The sequence below is a fragment of the Rhinolophus sinicus genome, linkage group LG05 (genome assembly GCF_036562045.2).
Source record: "Rhinolophus sinicus isolate RSC01 linkage group LG05, ASM3656204v1, whole genome shotgun sequence".
NCBI lineage: Eukaryota > Metazoa > Chordata > Mammalia > Chiroptera > Rhinolophidae > Rhinolophus > Rhinolophus sinicus.
In genome coordinates, this window is record NC_133755.1 from 173265135 (window position 1) to 173290854 (window position 25720).

General features: G+C 42.5%; 1 protein-coding gene and 1 long non-coding RNA gene across 2 annotated transcripts in view; one reads left to right on the forward strand and one right to left on the reverse strand.

The window, feature by feature from the left end:
- CNKSR3 (CNKSR family member 3) overlaps window positions 1–10822 on the reverse strand; it is a 77709-nt gene extending 66887 nt beyond the window's left edge. The window contains exon 1 of the mRNA XM_019749254.2: window positions 10073–10822. Within this exon, the coding sequence (XP_019604813.1) occupies window positions 10073–10124 (52 nt within the window). The 5' untranslated portion in view covers window positions 10125–10822. The remainder of the gene's footprint in view (window positions 1–10072) is intronic.
- LOC141571727 (uncharacterized) lies at window positions 9661–25399 on the forward strand. The gene is made up of 4 exons (XR_012496803.1): window positions 9661–9776; window positions 18400–18691; window positions 19869–19961; window positions 24002–25399. It is a non-coding gene; the product is annotated as an uncharacterized LOC141571727 (long non-coding RNA).
- The last annotated feature ends 321 nt before the right edge of the window (window positions 25400–25720 follow it).

The window sequence follows — 25720 nt, forward strand, 5'->3', positions numbered from 1 at the left end:
CGGTGCCAAGTAAGAAGGAAGAATCTCTCCACCTCCAACAAGGGTCTTTCTTTACAGATCAGCTTTTTATGATTCTCCAACTTGGCCTAGGGGTGCTTACACCCAAACCACTTCATACTATATATCTCTAGACGTCTTGCTAACAGGGAATATTTATGGTTTTTTAAATACTTACTATGAACAATTTTAGACTTCAGTGTTGTCAGTCATTTTTCACAAGTGCTACTCACAGTCGTGTCATCTGCCCATGGTTAGTGTAAGACTCCAGCTGGAACTCGTGTTAAGACAGTGCTGACAACTTGAACAGGTGGTACCTTACATGAAGTCTGGTCTACTTTACACAGTAGGCTAGTTTTCGTCTATGTCAAAGATCATGCTCCGATTAGTCTTTGAGACATTGTCATATAAAATTACTCTGAGAACATAAAGGACTGTTCGATTAACACAGGTTAAAGGTGGAAACACACACACACACACACACACACACACATCCACTCCTAAACCCAAAAGCACTGAATTTCCCCTCTGCTGCAAATCTCTGAAAATAGGAAATAGAATGTTTCCTTTCACTAAAAAGGTTTTCCTCAGGAAAGCATGATTCAGATTATCATAATCACTGCCTTTGCTGACAGATAACACGTAGGGGTTTTCCTCTACGAGGGCTGACAGATATTATTCTTAAGGGGGGGAGGGGCTAGGTGTGTGTACTGAGAGAAAGCTTCCGGGTTATTCTAAGCCTACCCACCTTCAATTCTTCCCCGCTCCCTCCTCCCCTGTTGAGAAGTGATGCATTGTTTAAAACATGTGTGCAACTCTGACTTATTGAAAATTTCTCCAAATACCAAAAGTATTGTGGTTCTATTTCCTAAGGCAAAATTAAGACAGTCTGTTAGTGGAATAAACTATTTCAAATCAGATCTATCGATCGGTTCCTTTGACTCACATGTCTTTTAAGTTTTCATATAGAAAAAGTTTTCTGATGTTCCCAACCTACGGACTGTATTCTAAGGACCTGTTTTGCTCCAATAAACACAACTGCATTTGCCCTTGTGATCCCAGGTTAAAACACTGTTCAATCAGCCATTTGCTGTCAAAGAAAACAAACTAGGCTAAGTCCACTTTCACAAAAACCCTATTCATAGATGAATAAACAGCTTCAGAAACTGTAGCTCCCAGTAAAATGTGCCAGAAAAGAACAATGACGTGAACAAAGCATGTGAATGCAAAAAGACAGATTGCCGCTCTCCGTTTTAAATGACGAGAGTATCAGGATGAGGGGAGGATGGCAGGGAGCTCTCTTAACCCTGGCAGAGAAAGAACAAATCTATACACATGTAGCTCCATCCCCATCGCAAATATAATTTGTATAATTCCTTGGATGCAAAGCGACCCAGGAGCCAACTGTACTTAGAACTTGACTTCTCAGATGCTGGCGCCATCACTACCTTAGACCCCAATAGCATCACCTCCAGAAGACTGCAGTGCCTTCCTGCAGGACTTCCTGAATTCATTTCTGCCCCAAGAATCCAAGTCAGATCGTGTCATTCCCCTGCTTTCCAAAACAACTAAAAAAAAAAAAAAAAATTGCAAATGCCTGACCAAGACTTGGAAGACCTCACACGATCTGGCCTCTGTGTGTCTGTCTCATCTCCACCCACCACGACCCACGTCCTTGCTCTTCATGCCTCTGCCACCGTTCCTGTCCTCAAACACTCCAGGCTCATTCTCACCTCAGGGCCTTTGCACTAGCTGTTCCTTCTGCCTACAATGCTCTTCCCCCTCATTTTCTGATGGCTGGTTCCGTCATTCATGCCTTAATGTCCTCTTCTCAGAGAAGCTTCCCTCATGACACCATCCAAGAAGCACCCCCACCCAGTCATGCACCTTCACATCTCTGCTTTACTTTCTTCTTCACGCTTAACCGTAGCAGGTATTTTCTTGTGCATTTGTTTTGTTGTGGTGATTATTGTTTTTGTAGTTTGTCATCCCCACATCTACCATAATAAAGCAGAGGTCCAGCTGGTCCCCTGCACCTAGAACACAGCTAGATTTCCAGCACCCAGGATGATACCTGGAACTCAGTAGGTCCTCAGTAATTATTTGTTGAGTGACTGAAATTCTCTTCTTACTACAGAGTGGAATTTGTCATCAACGTAAGTGTTCCTCCTAAGCCCTTTCCAAGAAAGCTACCACTAAACCTTTCTGCAACTCGACCTTCATCTAAAACATACAAGGTCCTTAATGGAAGTGAGAGGAAAGTGTCAAACGCTGAGAAACACAGAAAATGAAGTTTGATTTAACTTACCACCTATATACTAATAAAAGGGAGGAGAGAATTGTCATAAAGTTTTAGGAAGCATGTGAAAGATGACGATCAGCCAAAACAGTGTTAAATATTTAAGGAAGAATAATCCAGTTATACTATATATTAACTTGGAGTTATTGTGAATTAATCAATAATTAGTTTGTGAACATTTATATGCTGTGCATTATGCAAAATGCTGCCCCTGTATTACCTCTTTCAATTCTCACTAAAACCCTGTGAGTTGGTTATAATCAGTCCCATTTTACAGATGAGAAAACTAAGGGAGGCTTGAAGACGATGTTACCCAAGCTTTCAAACCAGTTAGTGTCAGATATAGAATTTGAATCCAGATCGATTTTATTCCAAAGCCTATATATTGTTCACTATAGCTGCCTGAACTTCTCTCCCAAACAGTTAAAATGAAGACGTTATGAAGAATCAAAGGCAAGCAGGAAATAGGGCCATAAAAATTGCAGGTGTTGTTTAAGAAAGTTAAATGTATTTGTGTGTGTGTGTGTGTGTGTGTGTGTGTGATTCTACTAAACAGAAATGTTAATTATAGCAGAGAAAAAATTATAATCTGACACTCAAAAATAAAAATTAGATCAAGTCAAAATGATAAATAATTCAGTCCATTACTGAGTTGCATTCTAAAACAATTAAAACACAACAGGCTACAATAAAAACAAATAATTGGCAGTCAGTATCTCAAATGCTAAAAGGTCGGGTCCAAAATATGCAGGGTCCTGCTTAATAATTTAAAAAAAGAAAAAAAGAAAGAAATATGAAAGAAAGAAAAGGTATGAGTCCCATGAGTATAAATCCTGAAGAAATAATCAGGAAAGACAAAAGTCTGAAGTTCTTTAAAGTTGCCCTCTCCCACACTTGTCCATTACGAGAGAACTGAATGCACCCACCTCACCCAGAGGAAGAACCAGGAGCTGGACAGAACAGAACAGAAGCCTGTGGACTCTGGTCCCAACTCCTGGCCTTTGACCTTGGACAACTCATTTAACCTCCAAAAGCTTCAATACCCTCATCTGCAATGGAGATGCATCTCTTGGGCTTATGAAAAGAGTCAAACGGGAACAAATATGAAAGACCTCTACAGAGAGCATATAAACAAAACTGGCTTTATTCATTAACAGTCTAGATTATGGCTAGCTAAGCCAGTGGTGAAAACTGCAGAAATGGCATGAAATGAGAGTAAAGAGGGAAAACAAGGTGTGAACATGAATGTCCCAGAGCTAGAACACAACAGGCCAAACATGGTCAAAAATCGAAGCAGCGACACACAAATAGTGAGACAGCAAAGAGAAGCCCTCACAGCTCTATGCAATGAGGTGAACACCAAAGGGAGGCATACAGGTAAAGCCTGAGCATGAAGAGGTCACCTCCCAATCTCCAAGGACAGACAACTGAGACACCTGGCCTCTCAGTACAATTTGTTCTTTCACATTTTGAAAACTGCCCTGGCTATTTATTCCTGAAATGACATTCAGTGTCATTTTCCATCATCAATGAAATCTCCCCCCAAATCAGCTAAGTGTGGAGAACCCCACATAGTCACAGGAGAGTGTGACTGGCCAAAATCCCATCTCATCCTCCAAAGTCGACCTGAAGACCCTGAGACTGAACTTCAACTGCAGTGACCATCCCACAAAACACCCTTCTTACTATGTGTCTTTAAAAAAAAAGAATAAAAAAAAAGAATGGTTGTTATAAGAATACTCCAAGTCCCAACAAATATGTAAGAAAAATCTCAAGGGAACTGTCTCATTTAGTTTGCTGAGAATTACCTGATACTGTGATACTGTTGCTAGGTGGTGCTTATAAATATAAGCACACACCCTCAGATTGCCTCTTTGCTTTTATTAGTGGCTAAGTCAAGCATCTTCAAATTAAGTGTTGTCACTGGAGAACTTAAATAGATTGCACCCATGTCATTCATACCAGATAGCAGGACCTACCAACAAAGTGTGAAAACCTGTTCACAGCTGTGTGCTAGAGCAGTGCTTCTCAAACTGTAATGAGCACACAGATCGCTTGGGATCTGGTTAAAATGCAGATTCTGGCTCAGCTGGCCTATAATTCTGCATTTCTAACTATCTCCCAGGTGACACAGATGCCCAGTCATGGACCAGGTGCCAGACAGGGGTCAGCCATCGACAGCAAGAGCCAGTCCTAATGCCATGCTCCCTGAAAGTCCAGTTACGATAAGAAGAAAGTTGAGAAAATAAGGTTTAAATTTATTTACGCAAAGAAGGTTCATGAGGGGCAGCCAGATGGCTCAGTTGGTTCGAGCACGAGCTTTCAACAACAGCACCGCCTACAACTAAGACTGAAAACGGCAACTGGACTTGGAGCTGAGCTGCACCCTCCACAACTAGATTGAAGGATGACTTGACTTGGAGCTGATGGGCCCTGGAGAGACACACTGTTCCCCAATATTCCTCAATTTTTAAAAAAAAGAAAGTTCATGATATTAGCAACAGGCCTGTCACTGAGCTAACCAAGAACCCTCCTGACCAGCCCCTCTGAGTGGCAGGAAATCTCCTCGGCACTCACTGGTGGCCCTGAATGGTAGGAATCAACCTTATGACAGACCTGACTGCTGGGAGAGAATAATGTATGTCCTGGAGCTTTAAGATAAAAGAGGAGAGGAACCAATAAAAATAAGGAGTGGTAATTTATTAACAGCTTACATAAGATCGCACAGTCAGGGGTGACACTGGGATATAAACCCAGAGTCTGCTTCCAGAGGCCACATTCTCACCACCAAGTTCCACTGCCTGGTACAGGCCATGGAAACAACGAGGTGACAGAGAGGACGAGAGCATTTAAGAGCTGCATCGCTTATAAATATGGAACGCTGAGACATTTTCTCTCGCTTGCTCTCCTTTAGTTTGTTTTTAATACAGGCTCATAATGGTTCGTACACCTCATTGGGTTTTCTGAGAATTAAATGAAGAAGTTTAAACAAAGCACTTAGCCCAGTGTCTGACACATAATAAATGCTCAGTGAACGTTTTTCAATTTTTATAATTAGGAAAATTCTGTGGATGGAGCCTAGGAGATAGAATAGAACTGGGAACAGGGTGAAATAAAAAGAAGAGTTCTTGACCTATGGCCAAACGGTGGATCTAAAACTGAAAAAGACTATAAAGAGGAAAGGAAAAAATATAACCTAACTGGAATCAGGATGACAGAAAGAACCAGCCTCCATATGGATGACGGCAGGAAGGGCGCAGGAGCGAGGTGATACACTGCAACTGACCTGCAGCGTATCAGATTTCTATAGTTAACATGGAAATTCAAGCCCCTCCATGACCAAATACTGAGGCTGCTGACATGCCCCAAAGTCACAGACATGACATGGCCAGACTACAGAGAATGGGCAAATACCCTGAATCGCATAGGCACACACCTTTACTCTTGGTTGGTGATGGGGAAATGGTACCCACGTTAGCAGCGCTAGAAGCTGGTCTGAGAGACTTCTGTTCTGGGACTAAAGCCGGTTTTATAGACATGTTCACTTAACACAGTTACCAAGAGCCTGCCCATTCCAGACAAAAGGCAGGATGGATGGGGCTATTGAGACAAACCAGTAGCCTTTCCTCCTTGTAGAACACACTCCCCAGTGGCCTGAAAGTAGAAACACAACTTGGGTAGCTGCATTTTACAATGCAACTTCTAATATTTAAATCAAGCTTAGACACGACGACCTCATATAAGTTATGGTTTTGACCTGAGAATGAGAATAGAACACTATTTCTAAAACAGAACAGGACTGACCATAGGCTTGATGTAAGTAGGAAAATGTGACGTGTTCAACTTCGAGAAGTAATCTGAATATCAGTACCTGCAAACTACTGAGTGTCAGACACTACTGGCTGCCTATGGATATCTAGTCTCCCCTTTTTCCTCACTGAACAAACTCCAATGTTTTTCAGGGCCACAGTGTACCCAACTTAAAAAAAAAAAATTGCAGCATGAGATGACCATGTGACAGCTCTGGCAACTAAAATGTGAGTCAAGTCACTTGATGGAATTTCTAGGACTCTTTAAAGGGGAGACGTGGCTGCCCCCAATTCTTTTGTCTTCTCTGGGTCTCCTTTCTCCTGCCTGGAACAGGAAGTGATCCTGGAGGGGGAGCAGCCATCCTGCCTGGAGGCATCACTATAAAGATGAATACCACATGCCAAGTAGGGCTGAACAGGAGACGGAAGGAGCTCAGGGCCCTGACAGCACCAGAGTCCCCACATCGTCCTGAATTCCCAATTTCCAGACTACTTTTACAAGAAAAATCAACACTCCCATTTGGTTAATCCACTGTAAACAGCATTGTCTGTCATGTACAGCTGCCCCTACTCTTACCTGATACATATGATAAGAGACTATCTGCTGTGCAAAAGCCTTTACTGAATTACTTGAATGGCAAGGCACTATGAACTATGACTTAATTTAATTTACAAACAACTTTCCTGACATATACCAAATATAGCGGACGACTCTCCTCCACTAACCCATGGTATTAACAACTCATATCATGGGAATCCTGAGGGTCTATTCATCAATGTGGTGAAGATTCTGAGTCTTCTAGGCGTGACCCTGGTAAGAACCTCCTGAGAAGATGGAATGGAGTGAAGCCAAAGATCCTGACGTCCAATGCTGCTCTGTCACTTCTCAGCTGTGTGACATTGGTCAAGGTACTTAACCTTGCTGTGCCTCAATTGTGAATTGGAAATAGTTCCTAGCTCAAAGGGTGGTGGTGCATATTAAATGAGCTAATACTGGAACAATGCTTAGACCTGTGCCTGATACATTGCTAATAGTTAGTGAGGATCTACTAGTTATGATAAATTGGTGACAGTATAGCTAAAGACTAACACATATAAATCATAATATGAATAGTAAAAGTCAGAGGAATTAATTTATTCTATGTAATTAAAAGGTTACACATCAACCTTTTTCCTATTGCAAGCATCTACCTAACATCAACATGAGAGCAAGCTGTAGACTGTGGTCAGATTCGGATAGTTCTAAATTGAAGCCTTTCTACAGCGCTCGTAATCACCACAGCCATACTCGGGCGATACCGAGAGTGGCAAAGTCTACATGAAGAGCTGCTTATCAGTAGGATGTATTTATAAAATGCGGGTTGAGTATCGAGGTTAGCAAAGACCGCTAAAAATAGTCCTATAAGCAAACAAGTTTGCATACGTCAGCAGTTAATGTAAAAGTCAATACTTTCACATCATTACTATGAGAAATATTCAAGTAATGTATCATGCAACATGGGAGCATGTCGCCTCTTGTCATCTAAGAGTTAGCCATGAACTTGCTCCTTTTATCTTTTCTAGATTCTAACACAGAAAGTATCCAGGTCATTCTATGAGGCGGTACGTAAGGGTCCAAAAGGGCACGAGCCTTCAGTATAAAGTTGCCACGTGCTAACCACAGGTATGTAACCTAATCAGTATCCTGTGCTCCGGGCACCAAGATACGGAACCACCAGTAATCGCTCTGTCAGGTCAGTAGGAAACTTTCCCTGATGAAAGAATCTTGGCCAAGTCATAACATCAAGGCAACTGGACACCAAAAACATTTTAATCTGCTCTTCCTTTTAAATGCTAAGCAAACAGAACAGGATATGAATTTACATTTCTCTCCCAATCTCAAGAGGGCCCTCTCCCCCCCCAAAAAAAAAAACAGACAAATCTTAAGGGTGTGAAGATCTCACTCCATAATCTTCCTGTGTGCCTGTTACCATTTTTCTGGTTGTACATTATCAGGTAGGCGGGCAGAGGTTCAGGAAAGCCAAAGTGATAAGCTGTAACCCTTTCTTTTACTGGGAAGCAGTACACTGCAATAGCAGTGTAAGCCACCAATGTGCGCCACAGGTGTAACTTTTGACTTTTTTAGGAGCCACATTTATGAAAGTGAAAATAAACAGGTGAAGTTCATTTTAGTAATAAACTTTATTTACCCCAGTATGTCCAAAATACTATCATGTCAACATGTAGTAGTATAAAAATGTACTAAGGGGATAGTTTACATGCATGTCCCATGTGTACTTTACACTTACAGAACATCACAACTCTGACCAGCCACTTTCCAAGGACGCAAGAGCCGCGTGTGGCTGCCATAGTGGGCAGAGCAACTCTCAAGGCCAAAGATTGCAGAAATCATCAGTTTCTTAGGTTGCTTCCACGATGGGCTTACAGGTACAATAGATCAACAAACTCAGTCTGGACAAGTCCCTAGATGGGGACCTGGTAATATCTTGAATGGGAGAACAAACCCCATTTCAAAATAGGGCCTGGGTATTTATAGCTGAAGTTAATGTTTTGTACCAAGCACTGACAATGCTATTAACATCTACTGTTTTACCCAATGTACAAGTTTCATTTTTTCATCTTCATTTTAAGCAAGAGACCTGGAAATGTTGGTCCCTGGACAAACCTCTTCTCAGGAGAGAGTGTATCCCTTCCCTTTCCTTTCACATCGTGTAATGACGTGAGGAGCAGGAAATGGTCAGACATGCCCCACAGACATGTCCCATCCATCCCATTCCATCTGGGCTATGGGTACCGCAGGCAGCAGAAAGGAGATGCAGAGATGATCAGTTATGCTCCAGCCAATGGTGAGACAGTTTGACAGATGATCTCATCTTACCAGTATTACCTACCTCCCAGGCTCACTGTGATGACCAAGGGCAATAACAGAGAGAGAGTTCTTAGCAAACTGTAAAGCGCTACACAATTTTAGTTACTATTATTGAGAAAGAACATCATTCCTCACCTGGAAGAGCAGACAGAAGAAAGAAAAAAAGCAGTAACTTGAAACAGAGATGCTGAGCTGAGGGGGATGGGGTAAGGGACCCATGAAAATATTGGTTGTTCTTGGTGGACTTCATTCACTTGGATGCTTATAAAGAGGTTTGAGGAACCTCTATGCCCTTTCCCTGAAAATCTTGGGAAGGAGTAAAAAGTAAGGGCGACAGCTGGGCACAAGCTTCTACCCCTGCCCAATCACCCATTACCACCCCATCCCACTGCTTTTCCTCGTCCCAAACACAGCAGAACTCAGGATAGTTGGTTCCAAATAGTAAGAGTTCTCCCTCCCAGGGTTTCAATGTGGCCTAAAAATGCAGCGCCACTAGGGGTACTGGCGCCTTCCCGGAGCAAAAGTCACCAAGTCCCGGGGATTCTGGCTCAGGGTTTCTCGCCGGCGCGAGAGCCTCAATGTTTGGCTCTTGTGCTGCCCTCTCGCCTTCTCCAACAAAAACAGAGAGGCTGGGCGAGCCGCCGGAGTCTCCCTTTACCTGTCCAACCGCCCCGTCATGCCTGCGACTACTCTGGGCAGGCGGCATTTACGAGGTCCGAGGGGAGTCACCCACACAAAGGCGCCTTGTGCCTCTGCGCTCCAGGACCGGCAGCCGGAGCGTCGGGCACAGCACCCCCGCAGGGTAGGGAGAGCGACCCCCCAATCCCGAGACCAGCACCCCCAACCCTCACCCTCCACAGGGAGGCCATCCCCACTCCCGGGTTTAAGGATAGGGCTCGTCTTGGCTTGCCACAACCCGCACCCTCGGAAGCAGGCACAAGAACTAGGGGCGCACAGACCACTCCGAGGAAGTTAGCGTTATCAGCGCGCTGCGCTCTCAATGCTTCTCGCCTGCAGGAGGGGCTGAGCACCCCCTACCCCAGCTCTCCGCCTGCTCCATCCCCGGGGCTGGAGACACCGGCCCCCAGGCTCACTCACCTCTAGTCCAGTCCACCACTTGTTTGGGGCTCCATTTGGTCACGGGTTCCATGGTAAATGGCTTCGCTCCCAGCTGGGCTAGAGTCGGAGGTAAAGCCCTGCTGCCTGCGTCTGCTGTCCTTCCCGGGAGGGTGCGTCCCGTCAAGGCTGCATGGCCGCAGTCAGCGGGTCACCCAGCGCGGCTCAGCGGGGCAGCGCGGCCCTCTCCCGGCGCACCGGACCGCCGTGCGGCGCCTCCTCCAGCTGCCACCGTCCAGCTGCGGCTCCTCCTCTCCAGCCGCCGCCAGGAGCCCGACACAGCTGCTGCTCTTGGGCGATCGCAGCTGCGGGGAATCGGGGTTGCGACCCCAGTCCTCTGGGTCTCGGCTCGGGACCCTCCCGGCCCGGCTGCTCCCAGCCGCTCCTCTGCTCTCACGGCCGGGACCACTTCCTCCAGTTCTCCCGCCGCGCGCTCCGCTCCCGCTCCAGCCCCTCCTCTTCGCGGCGTGCTCTCCCGGGGTCCCCGCTCCGCGTGCGCTGGCGTCCCCAAGCGTTCCTGCCCGCAGGTCCCACCTCCTGCGCCTCCCTCTCTGCCGCGCCGGGGCTGGGAGCAGGGCAGAGTCAGCGCGCTCGGGTTACAAAGTTTCAGCTCCCGTTGCTGCTCAAGGAATAAAAGAGGGGGCGGGGTCGAGGACCAGTGAAACTCGTGGAAGGGGGTGGGTCCTCCCGAAACGGGCGACTCCGGTTACTTTCCCTCTCTAAGCCCTGAACTCACACACCCGGAGCGTCCCGAGCCGTACTTTCCTTTTTAAGGGGCGGGTTGTAGATCGTGCGTTCATCCCAGGGAGCCCGCTGGCTTGGGTGAGGCCCGGCTCCTATTGGTAACAGAACAGTCTGTCTCGGTGTGAGCAACCATACACTTGAAAAAGAAAAGAAAAAAAGGATCTGCATGTTCTGTTTTTAATGGCTTTGTATCGCTATTACTCTGCAATGAAGCCTTCCTTATTTTAAATTTCGTAAGGTAAAATTATATTACTTTATATTTTGGATGACAGTGGCAATTGAACTCACTTCTCTTTGAATGCTATGGCAATATCTCAACTTCGCCAACAAAATGAATCATAATAAAGTGGTAGCTTTTAGCGTTATATATTGCCATATTATAGTATTCATATTTGCAAAGTGAGCTAATGCTCATTTGGAAGTCGTTAGCCACATACTCCCCGCCAAAAAAAAAAACGCGTGTGCACAATTTCAGTGACTGACAGGAGGCGGGCCTTTCCACATTTCACGGGGCTCTATGTGGGGACAGAGTTACCTTTGATCTGGGGGGGAATCCTAAATTGGAGTATCTACCGCTCCTCCTTCAAGCCTCCTCTGCATCCGCTCTCTAGCCCCAGGGAGTTTTGCCTCCCTGTCATAGTTAAAGATTCTTTTGGCATTTATGAATGATTCCTACTTCCAGTCATGGTTATTTATTTACATCTTCCCCTTGGACGCTGTTAACCCCTTGAGGGCAGACCTGATACAGAACTTTCTCTCCTCTCCCTCTTCCTACCACCTAGCTGGTAGCACCTAGTACAACTCAAAGGGCGTGATTGGTGCTTATTCATTCGATAAATATCTGTGAATGCCTCCTATGTGTCAGCCATTGTACTCATTAAATATTTGAGTTAACTGCGATAGGTACTGTTTATACATGTCTGTTTAGATGCACATGTTGGAAAGATCGCTAGCAGCAGTGCTAAGCGTCTGTTGTATAGTGTGATGAGCTAGAGTAAACAAGAAGGAACATTTTTAAAAGTAAAAGAACATCACACCCACCTTCCATGCAACTTATCTACAGGACTGTCTATGTCCAGAAACCAAGACAACAGAGATATATGCAGTTATCAAATACAATGATTTTTGTTGGTTTGTTTTTTGTGGTTTTGTTTGTTTGTTTGAGCAAGGCTGAGAAATTTAGCACAAGCAATGACAAAATTCCTGATAGAGCAGTTGTCCTTTAAAAAAAAAAAAGACTTTTTAAACTTAATAACATCAATGGTTAACCATCTTTATGGCAGTAAGTAGTGAGAAGGACCTTGACATTTGTCATTGGATCCCCCGGAAAAAGTAACCAATCTTACCCACACCTTTAGTTTCAGCAATCACTGTATGTTGTATCACTTTTTATTATGATTAGAGCAACCACATCATTTATCCCCAAACCAAGATATTCCTGAATGTGAAAGGGGATCTATCAACAGATTTGAAAAACATGAATAAACTGGGCTGTTTGGTCCCTGTAACTATGAAGACAGGTCAAGTGCTCATAATTGTGCCATAGAATTTTACTTGATGTTTTCACAATACTTTCAAATGCATTTGCATTAGCCATTACGAGAGAGTTCAAAGCCAATATTCTGGGAGTCAAGCAAGAGTTTGCAAAATTTCATCCCAATGAGTTAATACACTGTACTCAGTACAAAAAATACATCATAGCTAAAAAGGAAGGCCACGCTAAGATTTCTAAACAGAAGACCAATTAACTATCTAAATGAATTAGTGTTCTGTTTACACTTCAAGTCCTGAAGGCTAATTACTATTTAAATAAAGCCTTCTACCTTAATTACAGCTGTTAGCATGTGAAAGTTTTAGGGAGGCCTGCCTCCCTATCTGAAAGGCAAACTTGAAGACATCCAAAGTTACTGATTGCATATAAAGGCAGAATCTTAGTAAACAGCCTTGGAAATTAGAGTGGATACAAAATGATCATTTATAATTTTGCTAAATTTTCTTCTCTGCTAGCTGTAATCTGTAACAATACTGTTACATTGCATATGCTTGCATAATATGCCAAACTGTTACCAAACTGCAGCTATGCCACCTCCTTCAGACACAGACCTCATTGGTTGGTACCTTGATGTTTATCACAGTTCCTGACACATAACAAGTTGCTGAATAAATCCTTCTAAAAATTGCACTGAATTTGTAGACTGCTACTACAGCCCAGGTCTCCTAGATTTCTCTTTCCAGCTCCTTTCTTTTTCTTACTTTGGGTCTCCTTGCACATTTAAGTCATTTATTCAATCAATGAAATATTTATTCAGTATTTGTAAGGCACTAAACTAGGCACAAGGAGGATTCAGAACAGACAAGGGAACTTTAATGATTGATGTGATATTCACCTTTTAAGCCAGTCCATATTTTACTAACTTTTTTTTATTTGAGAACTTGGGATGGAGCATTTTGGATTAGTGGTTATGACTATAATTTACTCAATAAACACAGGAGCAGCAAAATAAGCAAACTTTTAAACAAATTATTAATCTGTAAAGACCCAGTCTCCTTCGGCAGTCCAAAACAATGTTTTCCAAAATGAAAGAAAAAAATGAATAAATAAAAGAAGATGCTCCAAGTATTAAACTTTATCTCATAATCTAAGATTATTTTCTTCCCATCATATAGGTTTTCACTATTTTCAGAACATTCAAAATTACTTAATATTTTCTTCACATATAATTAATTGTCTCATGTATGTCTCTTATGCCATCTTTTATCTTGATATAAGCATTCTTATCTAGACATTACCTCACTGCAAAGTCATCAGTTAACTAAATTATCCAGGCTGCTGTTGATCTTGTCTTTCATTTAATTCCATTTGGTCTGAATTCTTCACACCACAGTAATGTAGTTATCTTTCTAAATATGCCAGGTTTCCCATCAGATAATTTAAAGTAGTAAATCCGCAATTTTTGTGTTTGTTTTCTTAAGTCTTACAAGTGCTGCCCTACTTATTCTAAGTCTTTTGATCATTCAGTCACATTAATGACGTCATCCTACTATGGGAAAGCTGATATTTGGCGTGGTTTTATTTTGTTTTGTTTTTTTTGTTTTTTTGTGTGTGTGTGTGTTTTTTTCCTGAGCCCTATCTGCAACTCAGAGATCAATGTCAGTTGGGTAATTGTTCAAAAATCTCACAAGTTACGTTAAATCAGATTTGGAGAACTGATTAAACTTTTCTAACACAAAAGGGAAACATTGACACCATTAAATCCCATTTTCCAGGATTTGTAGCTATATTTTTGAAGAGTTGTCACATAAGGCAACACTCACAGAAGAGTGGAGCTCCCTTACCTGCAAGTGCTGGAAGAGCTAAAAAGGCACATGCTGTAGGCAAAGAAGGAACAATCAATCCCACGTTTTCCCCAGGATTTATGATCCTTTGTGTTCCAGCTCTCAAGTTACAGAGTGACCAAAAAGAACCCAACGCCATTTACACCAGTTGTTCTTAGTTTCCTTTTCACTTCATGGGATGCATGCTCTGCAAACAAGTAAATGTAATACCAAGAGCTTCAGACTCAGCAATTTTTGGTTCCGACAGAAGTTCCATGTTGATAATGACAGACAGAAAAAAGATTAATGTAAGTCATTCTAAACCTCAAAGTAAAACTGTAATTGAATTAGGCCAAGTAAACTTTTAACATTAGAAATAGAACACAGTTTTGGCTATCATAAACACAGTAAGCTGAAATTTTATAAAATTCTCTAATATGTTAACAAGAGGAACATAAAAATACTTGTTTATTTACTGTTTGTATTTTTTGAATTTGAATTTGGCATAACTGAAATATATATGCAAATGCTCCCAACTATAATTAAGCAGCTTTAATGAACTTTGGGTTCAGTCTAAAAGGTCTTTACTCTTTTATTACTTAGCTACAATTTCGTAAAGAGAAGGAAACTTTCTCCTCGTTTGCATCTAGGAAGGGTATTTGAATTCTGCAGCCACAGCTAATCAACACAGCCAGATTTTCAGTAAAAGCACATTCCTGCCTCCCAATTGAGATCCTCGGACATTTGAGCTTGTAATAGGACCCTATCCCTTAATTTTCCACAACTAGACCCTTGTATTTGGAAATACTATAATCATTTGGGAAGTGGGAAAGGTGGAAAGAAAAAGAACATATGAGAAAAGCAGGAAGTGTTTCAGTCCACTTCAACATCAAAAGGGAAAGGATGAAAATTAATACCAATCAATGTTTTCCTGGAGGGAGTCAGATGATTCCATAGAATTTTAAGATTACTCCCAAAGGCCTAATCGAAGAGGAAAACTCACACTTGCTGCCAAAAAGTCAGCAAAATGGTTGTGAAAACCCACAACCAGCTCACAAATGATAGCAACAGTAACTGTTTTACAGCACGCATTCCACTCTGGGAAAAAAACTCTCAGATCGAATCTCTTTTTTTCCATTTGAGTTCCATATACGTTTTGCTTTCAGTTACAGAGGAATTGGGTTGCAGCCATTCCTTTTCCACTTTTTTCTCCTCCTGAGCTTAGTCTCAGAGAAGCACCTGTGGAGTGGTGGAGGGGGAGATTCCAGGAGCCTCAATTTAGAGGCCAAGAGAAGGCCTTTTGGTGGTTAAACTGAAACCCAAATCCCAGAAACTCCCTCCCGCTGGATGGAATGAAACAAAGGGGGTACCTGCATGACACTGGAGAGGTAAACCAGCAGGCCTCCCTTCTGTTCTGTTCCAACTGACATCCCCTGTGGATGCCACACAGTGGCCAGCCCAGTGGAGAAGGCAGCAAGATCGGGAGAAATGCAGTTATAATGGTGGCCTCACTCCGAGGACCCAGGCTACACAGTAAAGGAAGCCAGGTTGGCCTTGGGTATCACCTCCCCTTCCAGGATTTCTTCCTCCCTCTTTGTGCCCATCTCCTCTGGTTACATAACTTCATCTTCACTTAGGGGTTGGTCTAAGATAGTCCTGTTCTCAGAGAATTCATGTTTTAAAGCTGAACTCTATGGTCCCAACTAACTTTATTATCCCAGTCTCTTAACCAGCCTAATGTGAGCCATGTAACCTTGAGCAAGTCAGCCTCTTTGGGACCAGATATTTACGATTTGGGTCCAAAGGAACTTTAGGGATTCTTTGAGCTTCAAAATTCTCCTTTCTACTAGTGAGATATCAGTTGCTGAGTACAGAAGAAGGGGAAGTAGATTTTACAGGAGGGGCTTGACGGATTTCTTCCCGGTCTGTTGTAACTCTGCAGGGCTCCCCATGGTTGTTGTATAGCCTCACGGGATTGCCTTTGAAAATAGGAAATGGAGCAGTAATGGGGAAAAGAGGAGGAGATTCAGAATTGTGTGTTTTGTTTATAGATTTTAACATAGAATGAAGATATCCAATTTGCCAGAATCTATCAATAATGTAACGATAGCAAATTATACTTTGGTTGTCAAACAGGGTTTCACTTATGTCAGTATTGAATTAAAATAAAGAAAAACATTAAATGTACAGAAAAGCATTCATGACTATTACTAGCCAGCTCTGGTTCCTCCTTGAGGGTCTGGCTCGCCAAGAAAAAAATGTCATCTGGAATGAAGGGAGGTGCCCTAATTTCATTTAGGACCCAAGCTACTAAGTCACTTCCAGTCCCATACACTTTACGTTCCCCTCCACCCAGGAGAACTCATAAACAAACGTTATTTGAAAATTAATTTCACTGGATTTTTTTTTTCACATCTTATATTCTATTTAGTTCTGTGGCACTTATCCCCCCACCCCTTTTGTTCTCAGATGAAAGCATATCCACAAAATGACCTCCAATTAAATTACTGTTTTACAAAGAGTAAAAATCAGTGGTTTTGTGTTTTCAAAAAAAGGAAAAATGTACTGGAAGTTTCTAGCATTAGCTTCACCCACATCCCTTCACCAAGTAATGATTCACCAAATCATTTCATCTCTCTGGGATCAGAACCAAATCATCTACAAAGTGCCTCTCAGTTCTATGTCATCATAAATTTAACCTTTGCAACACTGCTTAACATTGTTTAAAAATCAGTGTAAATACATCTGAGGTTTGCCTCCTCCTACCCAAAAGAATTTTCAGATACGAATATGGTTTTAATCAGCACTTGATTTTTTTTTTTCATTTCACACTCACTGTGTAAAATATGATGCCTTCCTAAGTCAATGAGTTTCGTTCCAGCCCCCTCAATATGCATCTCTGTATAACTAGCTGTATCTCAGGTATTTGTGATGCTAAACTCCCCAGCAATGCAATGGATGGGGAAAAAAGTGCCTCTCCTATGCCCCCTTTTCTCTTTAACATCAGGCTCCATCAACAGCTTCTTCTATTTAGGGCAAGATCTAGAAGTAGAGATGAAATCTCCGCATAACTGACAAAGTCTGAAATTTGAATACTTTTTCTATAATTATTTTCTTATTTCTTCTTCTGATGGCATTTGTTTCTATAGTTATTTGCCGTAAAAGTGGGAACAATTCAAACAATGGCATTCTCTTTAGTTACTAATTAATTTACTAAGAAATTTAAAAGCATTCCCTTCTGGGTAAGGGGGGTCTTATATAGTTGGCAAGAGTCCTTTATCTTCAAAGGTTCAGAGGCTAAATTAGGGTCAACATCCTGTAAAGCTGCCGTACTTTCAAAGGTTCCCTAAAGGCTTTCACATGGAAGACTGCCCAAAGGGGAAATCCAGTCATGAAGAAAAGTTAAACTTGATGAATTCCAAATTTACCATTTCAGTCATTAAGAGATAGCCCTGGAACTGTCACCATACATAGGTCACAAAGGGGAGACTCTCATGTGTTCTCATGGCAAATATGATCGCCAAATAGCCAAAGAATTACTCCTCCACCCTTGTTTCTCTCTCTCTCTCTCTCTCTCTCTCTCATATATATCCTCTGAATAACCATACAGTTTCTCACCAGGTTTCCAGGCTAAAGTGTAGCTGACCGCTACACTGACCGCGATTTTAAATTTTAAATTTTCATCCCATTGTACCACATTTCTGTACAGGCAAGCCTAGTGGGTTCCACACAGAAGCTACATTTCTATGAAGTATAGGTGTCCAACCAAAAGTAACTTATTTAGAACCAAAGGGATTTTTCTCTCATTCCTGGGCCGTGTAATTTCAGTCTCCCAATCATTTAGACAAATCATGTCCAATACAAGTGTTAAGTAATAATAAATAATCTTAAATTCATCAACTAATACCAGAAAATTTTTTAAAGACTCAAATGTTTTCATTCAAGGAACCCTAAACAGTGTTGACACCACAGCTGCAAAGCAACCAAAGCAGTAAGAAAGGAATAAAGCTCAAGAAACCTAAATTTCCAATGGTTCGCTGTCCAAAAATAATACTAATACATAATAAAACAACAGTTGTAAAACAAGGCATTATATACTAACAAATAATGTGTATAAAACAAGGCATAACTCATCTTAAAATATCTCTGAAATATACCATTTAATTTGTTTAATTTGTTCTTAAATGTGTCAGAGTAACTATGGTGGTTTTTAAAAATATCTGCAAATTCTTTGATATCTCCCCTTCAAGAGACAGAACTTAATTCCCATCCGCTTGAGCGAGTGAGTCACTTCTAACAGAACACGGCAGAAATGAAACTACGTATGTGATTTTGAGACGATGTCTTAAAGATCATGTGACTTCTGCCTCTTTCTCTTGGGTCACTCCCCCTGGGGTAAGCCAGCCTCCATGTTGTGAGAACACCCAGGCAGCCCTGGGGAGTGGTCCACATGGTGAAGAATTGAGGCCCCTGTCGAAGCCCAGCAGTAACTTGTCAGCCATCGGAGTCAGAAGCAATGCTTAAACCCTCATCAGCTTTCAGGTAAGTGCAACTTTGACCAACATCTTGATTGCAATTTCGTGCAAGACCCTGAGCTGCACCATTAGCTAAGCTGATCACGGATCCCTGACTCATGGAAACTGGGTGAGATACTAGACACTTATTTTCTCAAGCTGCGAAATTTGGGGGGTAAGTTCTGCAGCAATAGACAACTAATATATAATAGAATATTTGAACCATTTCTACAATTAAGATTTCTATCACATAAATGTATATTACACCACTATCTCAAACATTATTAACTTACCCATTGTCAATCGCATCCCACTAGAATGGGTGAACTGCAAAGAAAAAATTTGTTTTGTTTAGTGCTTCACACTTACAGTGAAAAATGGTGCATGACACAGGGTACGTGCTCAGTAAACATTTCTTGAGTGTCTGAATCATTTGATGAGTTTGTTATAATTTCTATTAGATAAAAGAGTAGAGGATTAAAAACTTTTCAACCATTGTTTCATCAAGAGTAAACTAAAAAAACTTCAGCAAAGGGGATAAATATTAATGACATTTTTAGTAAAGGTAGAGTAGTAACTTTTCTAATGTAATGTTAAGATAATTTTATGTAGATACAGTTATCTGTGAAATCTATTTGTTGACAAAAAAAGAAAAGACTCAAATGGAGATAAAATTCTATAATCTCCACATCGTGTTAATGAACAAACAAGTATGAGACGAGAGAGTTCTATAGAAAATCAAACAAAAATCCAAATACACACACACACACACACACACACACACAAACACACACACACACCAGAATGGGGAAGAATAGACTAAAAGTTCTCAAAAGCATGTGATTAACTCTACCAATAACTAGAAAATGTTGAGCGATTGTAACATGCATACAATGTGGTAAGTCTTCTGAGAGCCAAAATGAATAGTACGATTTTCACTTTCAGCACTTACAAAGCTGGTGTCTGTCACTTGGTTTTCGTTGTTCCAGCAGGTTTCTTATTTGCATCTAAAGATGCATATAATCAATCTCATTATTTTGCACCCATGTCCAGCTAAATCCTTCTCTACTAAATTGACTCTTTGTTCATGTCATACAATTCCTCTGTGCTCTTCCATGGCACTCATTGTGTCTTTCGCTTTCTTTGTACTCACTGGACATTAAAGAAATGCTTAGTAAATGACTATACTGTATTTCACCATTCAGGTCTAAGACAGCTTTAACAAGTCTGGGATTATCTTGTTATCAAGTCAACAAGGAGTTGAGTATCTACCACAAGCTCCTACTGTTCAAGCTGAGGTAAATGAAATAACATTTTTAAAAATTAGATAATCTTTTCTAAAAGAAAATATAGCCCACCCCCCCAAAAGTGTTACCATAGTAGACAAAATCATCACAATAGCTTTATGTTAGGCAACTGGGGGAATTGTGTATTAATTCAGCTTTCTGGCTGAATTGTGTCCCAGAGATGGAAATGATGGAAGTTCAATGAAGTCAGAAGCAGGTAAACATTTCAGAAAGAGAAAAGTTTAATGCCAGGTCTTGTATTGGTGCTTTGAGCTAAAACCAGATTGGCTTACATGTCCTGACGAAACTAATTCTAGAAAATAAAAAGAGAAAAGGGGAATGAACAAAAATAATAATAATAATAGTGCACAAGTAAATCAGTCATATAGAACTGACTTAATAATGGGTTTCCATCTTTAACAGAAAAATGATGATTGATTCTTTATGAATTATTGGTCCCTAGAGAAAAAACTAAGTCATTGGATAATCTTATGTTTGAAAGAGGAGAGAGCAGGGAGGACGAGAAGGGGTATGATGGGCCCAGGGGGGCAACATCCACATTTCTCCCTTGGTCAATTATTGTGGAAATTTAAATACTGATAAACGTCATGAGGCAAGTATACACAGCTCTCACATAATCATAATACTAGTGGGAAGAAAAATCACAGGAAAACGAAATAAGATGCTGAAATGCAGCATCATAAGTAATCTGAAATTTGCCTCCTAACCCCTCCCCTGCCCCATGAGTGCTGCCATCCTTTGCTCTCTTATCTTCCACGTCCCCAACACCACTGCTCACGTGTGCACACGTCAGGCCCTGCCTGTGTTGGCCTGGGCATGCAGCAGTCAACTGAACAGATACAAATCTCTGTCTTCTTGGAGCTTACTTTTTAATATGGAGAAAACAGACAATAAATATATACAGAATGAAAAACATATATATACAGAGGGTACCAAAAAAATGTATACACGTGACTTGCATTCATCTTTTATCAGTATACATTGAGTATTACAATTTTAACACGGTTTTTTCCTTAAAGTGAGTATACATTTTTTTGGCACCCTCTGTATATATATATATGATAAGTCAGTGTTAATTTTTTCACATTAAACAAATATCTTTTAATGAAATTTTAAAATAAGGGGGAGAAAATGGATATTTAACAGGTCAAGTAATTAGGCCCAGGTTAGTAGGTACTAAGTGGCTGACTAAGGATCTAACCTAAATCTTTCTGATTCTAAAGGTTTTGTTGTTTTTTTCCTTTTGTTATTAACTACGTATTTTAATTGAGAAACTAATACATGCAAATCATGAACTATAAGGGGTTTGACAACAAATCATGAGCCATAAGTGGGTGATAGCCTGTCATGCGGGAGACCCTGCTCGCTGCGCCATTTGTCGTGCAGGGCGGCCTTGGGGGTCTCTCTCTGGTCCCGCTCCCCATACAAGAACGCAGGATATGGTGAGGCCAAAAAGGAACACCCACGGAGCCATAGGTAGGGGAGTCATACCACTATATTCTCTCTGGCGGCACTATACTCTCACTGGAGGCTGGATCCACACTGTCCGCAAACCGCCATCCACACTTGCCAGCCCAGCCACCATCTTCTTGCTAGCCCCCTTCTTCTCTTCTCTCTGCTAGCGTAGCCACAGCAGTTATATTAGTGGCCAATGGCTCATTGGTTACAGCTGACAGCCAACTAGCCACAGCTGATGGCCATCCAATCACAGTTGATGGCCATTTACTACCTGAGCCAGCACCTGTCTATGTGAGGCCGAGAGCCTGGAAACTGCTTTCTGGGGCTCTGTCCCCACACTCCACCCCTACAGGCTCTCGCCTCACAATCTACGCGACAAGCGTCTTCCGCGAGGGGACCTGTGCGAGGAGCCTGGGGGTGAATGCAATATCCTGGACACAGCCAGGCTCTCTGGGCACAGCCAGGGTTTCTCAGGGCACCACCAGTACTTCTGGGCACGGCCAGACTTCCTGGACTTCTTAGGGTACCACCTGTCTTCCTGGACACAGCCAGGGTTTCTCAGGGCACCACCAGTGCTTCTGGGCACGGCCAGACTTCCTGGACTTCTTAGGGTACCACTAGTTTCCCCGGGCACAGCTAGGATTTCTCAGGGCACTGCCCAGGGCACTGCCACTCTCTCTGGGAACAGCCCGACTTCCTGGCACAGCCAGGGTATCTTCAGGGCTCAGCCAGACTTCCTGGACTCAGCCAGGGTTCTCAGGGCACTGCCACTCTCTCTGGGAACAGCCCGACTTCCTGGGCACAGCCAGGGTATCTTCAGGGCTCAGCCAGACTTCCTGGACTCAGCCAGGTCTCTCAGGGCACTGCCACTCTCTCTGGAAACAGCCCGACTTCCTGGGCACAGCCAGGGTATCTTCAGGGCTCAGCCAGACTTCCTGGACTCAGCCAGGGTTCTCAGGGCACTGCCACTCTCTCTGGAAACAGCCCGACTTCCTGGGCACAGCCAGGGCACCCTCAGGGCTCAGCCAGACTTCCTGGACTCAGCCAGGGCTCTCAGGGCACTGCCACTCTCTCTGTGCCTCTCAGGGTACCCTGCTGGAACAACAGGGACTCACAATCAAGGTGCTTACATATTCTCAATGGCGGCCGGTCAAAAGACAAAAGCAAATATCCCCCAGTTCCACTAACAACAGTTCCCAAACAAACAGTCAAGCGGTCCATTAAATTAGGGATGGAAGGCAATTCCCCATAGTACATAGTCATTTCTCCAGGGCTGTCCTGGGGTGAGGGACGACCTTGACCCCACCCTCATCTCCCACGGAGGACTCAGCAAGCGTTACCTCCTGGGACTATAAGTCCTGCATCCGGGCTGCCTGAGCAGGAACTTCCCCGGCCCACAGGGCTGCAACGACCTTCGCTTTCTCCGGCCTGTGCTGGTTGGGGAACCGTCCACGTCCTCCCACCCCTCCACGGGGGTCCAGCTCTCCGGCAGCTGCTCCTCCTGGTCTTCCTGAGACTGAGTGTTCATACGCACAAACTGCTCCACCATCCTTTGGAGAGCTTTGGCTGGCACCATACCCTGCTCGCTGCGCCATTTGTCATGCGGGAGACCCTGCTCGCTGCGCCATTTGTCGTGAGGGGCGGCCTTGGGGGTCTCTGGTCCCGCTCCCCATACAAGAACGCAGGATATGGTGAGGCCAAAAAGGAACACCCACGGAGCCATAGGTAGGGGAGTCATACCACTATATTCTCTCTGGCGGCACTATACTCTCACTGGAGGCTGGATCCACACTGTCCGCAAACCGCCATCCACACTTGCCAGCCCAGCCACCATCTTCTTGCTAGCCCCCTTCTTCTCTTCTCTCTGCTAGCGTAGCCACAGCAGTTATATTAGTGGCCAATGGCTCATTGGTTACAGCTGACGGCCAACTAGCCACAGCTGATGGCCATCCAATCACAGTTGATGGCCATTTACTACCTGAGCCAGGCACCTGTCTATGTGAGGCCGAGAGCCTGGAAACTGCTTTCTGGGGCTCTGTCCCCACATAGCCATTCTTTTTTGCTCCAGATATTCTGCTCCCCAGTCCTCACTCCAAAAGGAACCACTATTACCAATTTTTTAATATATTCTCCTAGACATCTCTGACTCCATTTTTAACGCACATGATAACACAGTACTCTGCACCTTGTAAAGCTCTTTTTCTGGACCACTACACTATATTGTTTATTGCCATATGTTAATTTATTCGGATGATATGTAAATGACGGGATTTACCCCTCCCCCAAAAAAATAATCATATACGCTCGTATGAATGCTCTTAGTAGCATCGTCCCAAAAAAACAATCTGCAAGTATACCTGTAGATAACCAACATTTTGGGGTGGTTTCAGTGTGACCGTGCCTATTAGCAGAAGCCTCTCAGTCTCCTTGAAGCCTGATGGTAATGATTTCGTGTAGCAATTATCAAAATGTGGTTTGGGAACATGTCATGGTCCCTAACACCCTCTCGGGTGCTCCACGAGGTCAAAATTATTTTCATAGTAAAACTAAGATGTTGTTTGTCTTTTTTGCAGTGGAGTTTTCCAGAGGCTACATGATGTGGAATAGTGCAACCGACTGCATGCGGAAACAGATATGAGAATTCAGCTGTCTTCTATTAAGCCAGACATTGAAGACATCTGCAAAAACGTGTTATAAAACAATGCCGTTCTTCTCATAAATTCTTTTTGTTTGGGACAGTTATGTTTTATCTAAAAAGTATGTTATTTCAGCCACCACTATTAATGCTATTTTAAATGAATTATAAAGAACTGGTTCACAATTTTCTTAGTTTTAATTTCTATGATGGGTGCATACACCTCACATAAACCCACATAAGAAACCCCTGGCGTTCTTGATAATTTTTAAGAGGGTAAAGAGATCCTAAGACTAAACAGTTTGAGAACTACTGATTTGGACATTTAGAGACCCGCTTGCTGCTACATTATAAATATCGTAAACCTGGCTCCACAGGTAGAAAAATGATCTCAACATGTAAGTCGCAAGGCGAGAGGAAGACACAAGAAGCAGGAAAAGGCCACCAGAACAACAACTCTAACTGCTAAGTGTGGGCTAAGAGTATCTTGTCACCTAAAAGCAACAGGTTTCTTTTATCTCATTTAAAACTTCTTATTTTAGAATTAGAAAAGAGCAGGATGAGCAGCGAAGCAGTTCCAAACTTAATCATCTATAGAAGAAGATAAAACAACAGAACTCAGCTATTCCAAGAGAAAGACAGCTTCCTAAGATTTCTCATACAAGCAACATTTGATGCTGGATGTAAGCGCCGTTGAAGGATTTTCATGGTCCCTTCAAATTGATTATAAGTGGAATTTGATAATATGACTAGAATGAAAACTGTAGGTAGGGATTTCCAAAAATAGGATAGGTTTCTTTCAGGTTTTCGAAATTGTAGCTAAGAAGTCTTGCTGATATGAAACAGTAGACCCTCAAGGGGCCCAATCACCTTTGTGCATAGCTCTGAGCTGACTGCACAGAAGAGCAGATAAACCCAGTCCAGCACTACGAAATGGGGGGGCAAGTGTGACTTCCAGGGCTCCCATCTGCCCTTTTCTCTTTCTTCACCTTCACAGCATCAACCCTCCACTCTCCTCCCATTTCTACCCTGAGTTCACTGCTTTATGTCCAGTGTGCTCTGCTTTCTTGACATGAGCCAGTGTTCAGAGCTAGCTGTGGGATGTCTCCTCTCTGGGCCTCAATGTACCCATTTTAAAATGGGTATAATTGAAATTTGCTAAGATAGAAGAGCCTAAATGTTCTCACCAAGGGGGAAAACATAAATATGTGACTTGATAGAGGTGTTAATTAACTAGATGGGGGGAATTCTTTCACAGTGTATCACATATCGAATCACCACGATGTATATTTTAAATAACTTACAATTATATGTCATTTATACCTCAGCAAAGCTGAAATTTTAAAAAATTATTTTTAAAAGGAGAATGCTAAATAATGCCTAATACATAGGGTTATTAGAGTTAAATGAGAACATTTTGTAAATTATAAAGCTCCAAACAATATTAGCTTATTATTGTTATTAATACCCTAAAAGTCACATCAATGTAGACTATTCATAGTAGGCATAGTAGGCACACCCCACACTAGCTGGGGGTGTCAGATGCCCCTAATACCCTGTGTGTCTTGAAGGGGACCCAGGTTGGAAGTCTTTGGCTTCAGGAGGGTGGGTGGAAATACTGTGTTTCGCTGAAAATAAGACCTAACTAGAAAATAAG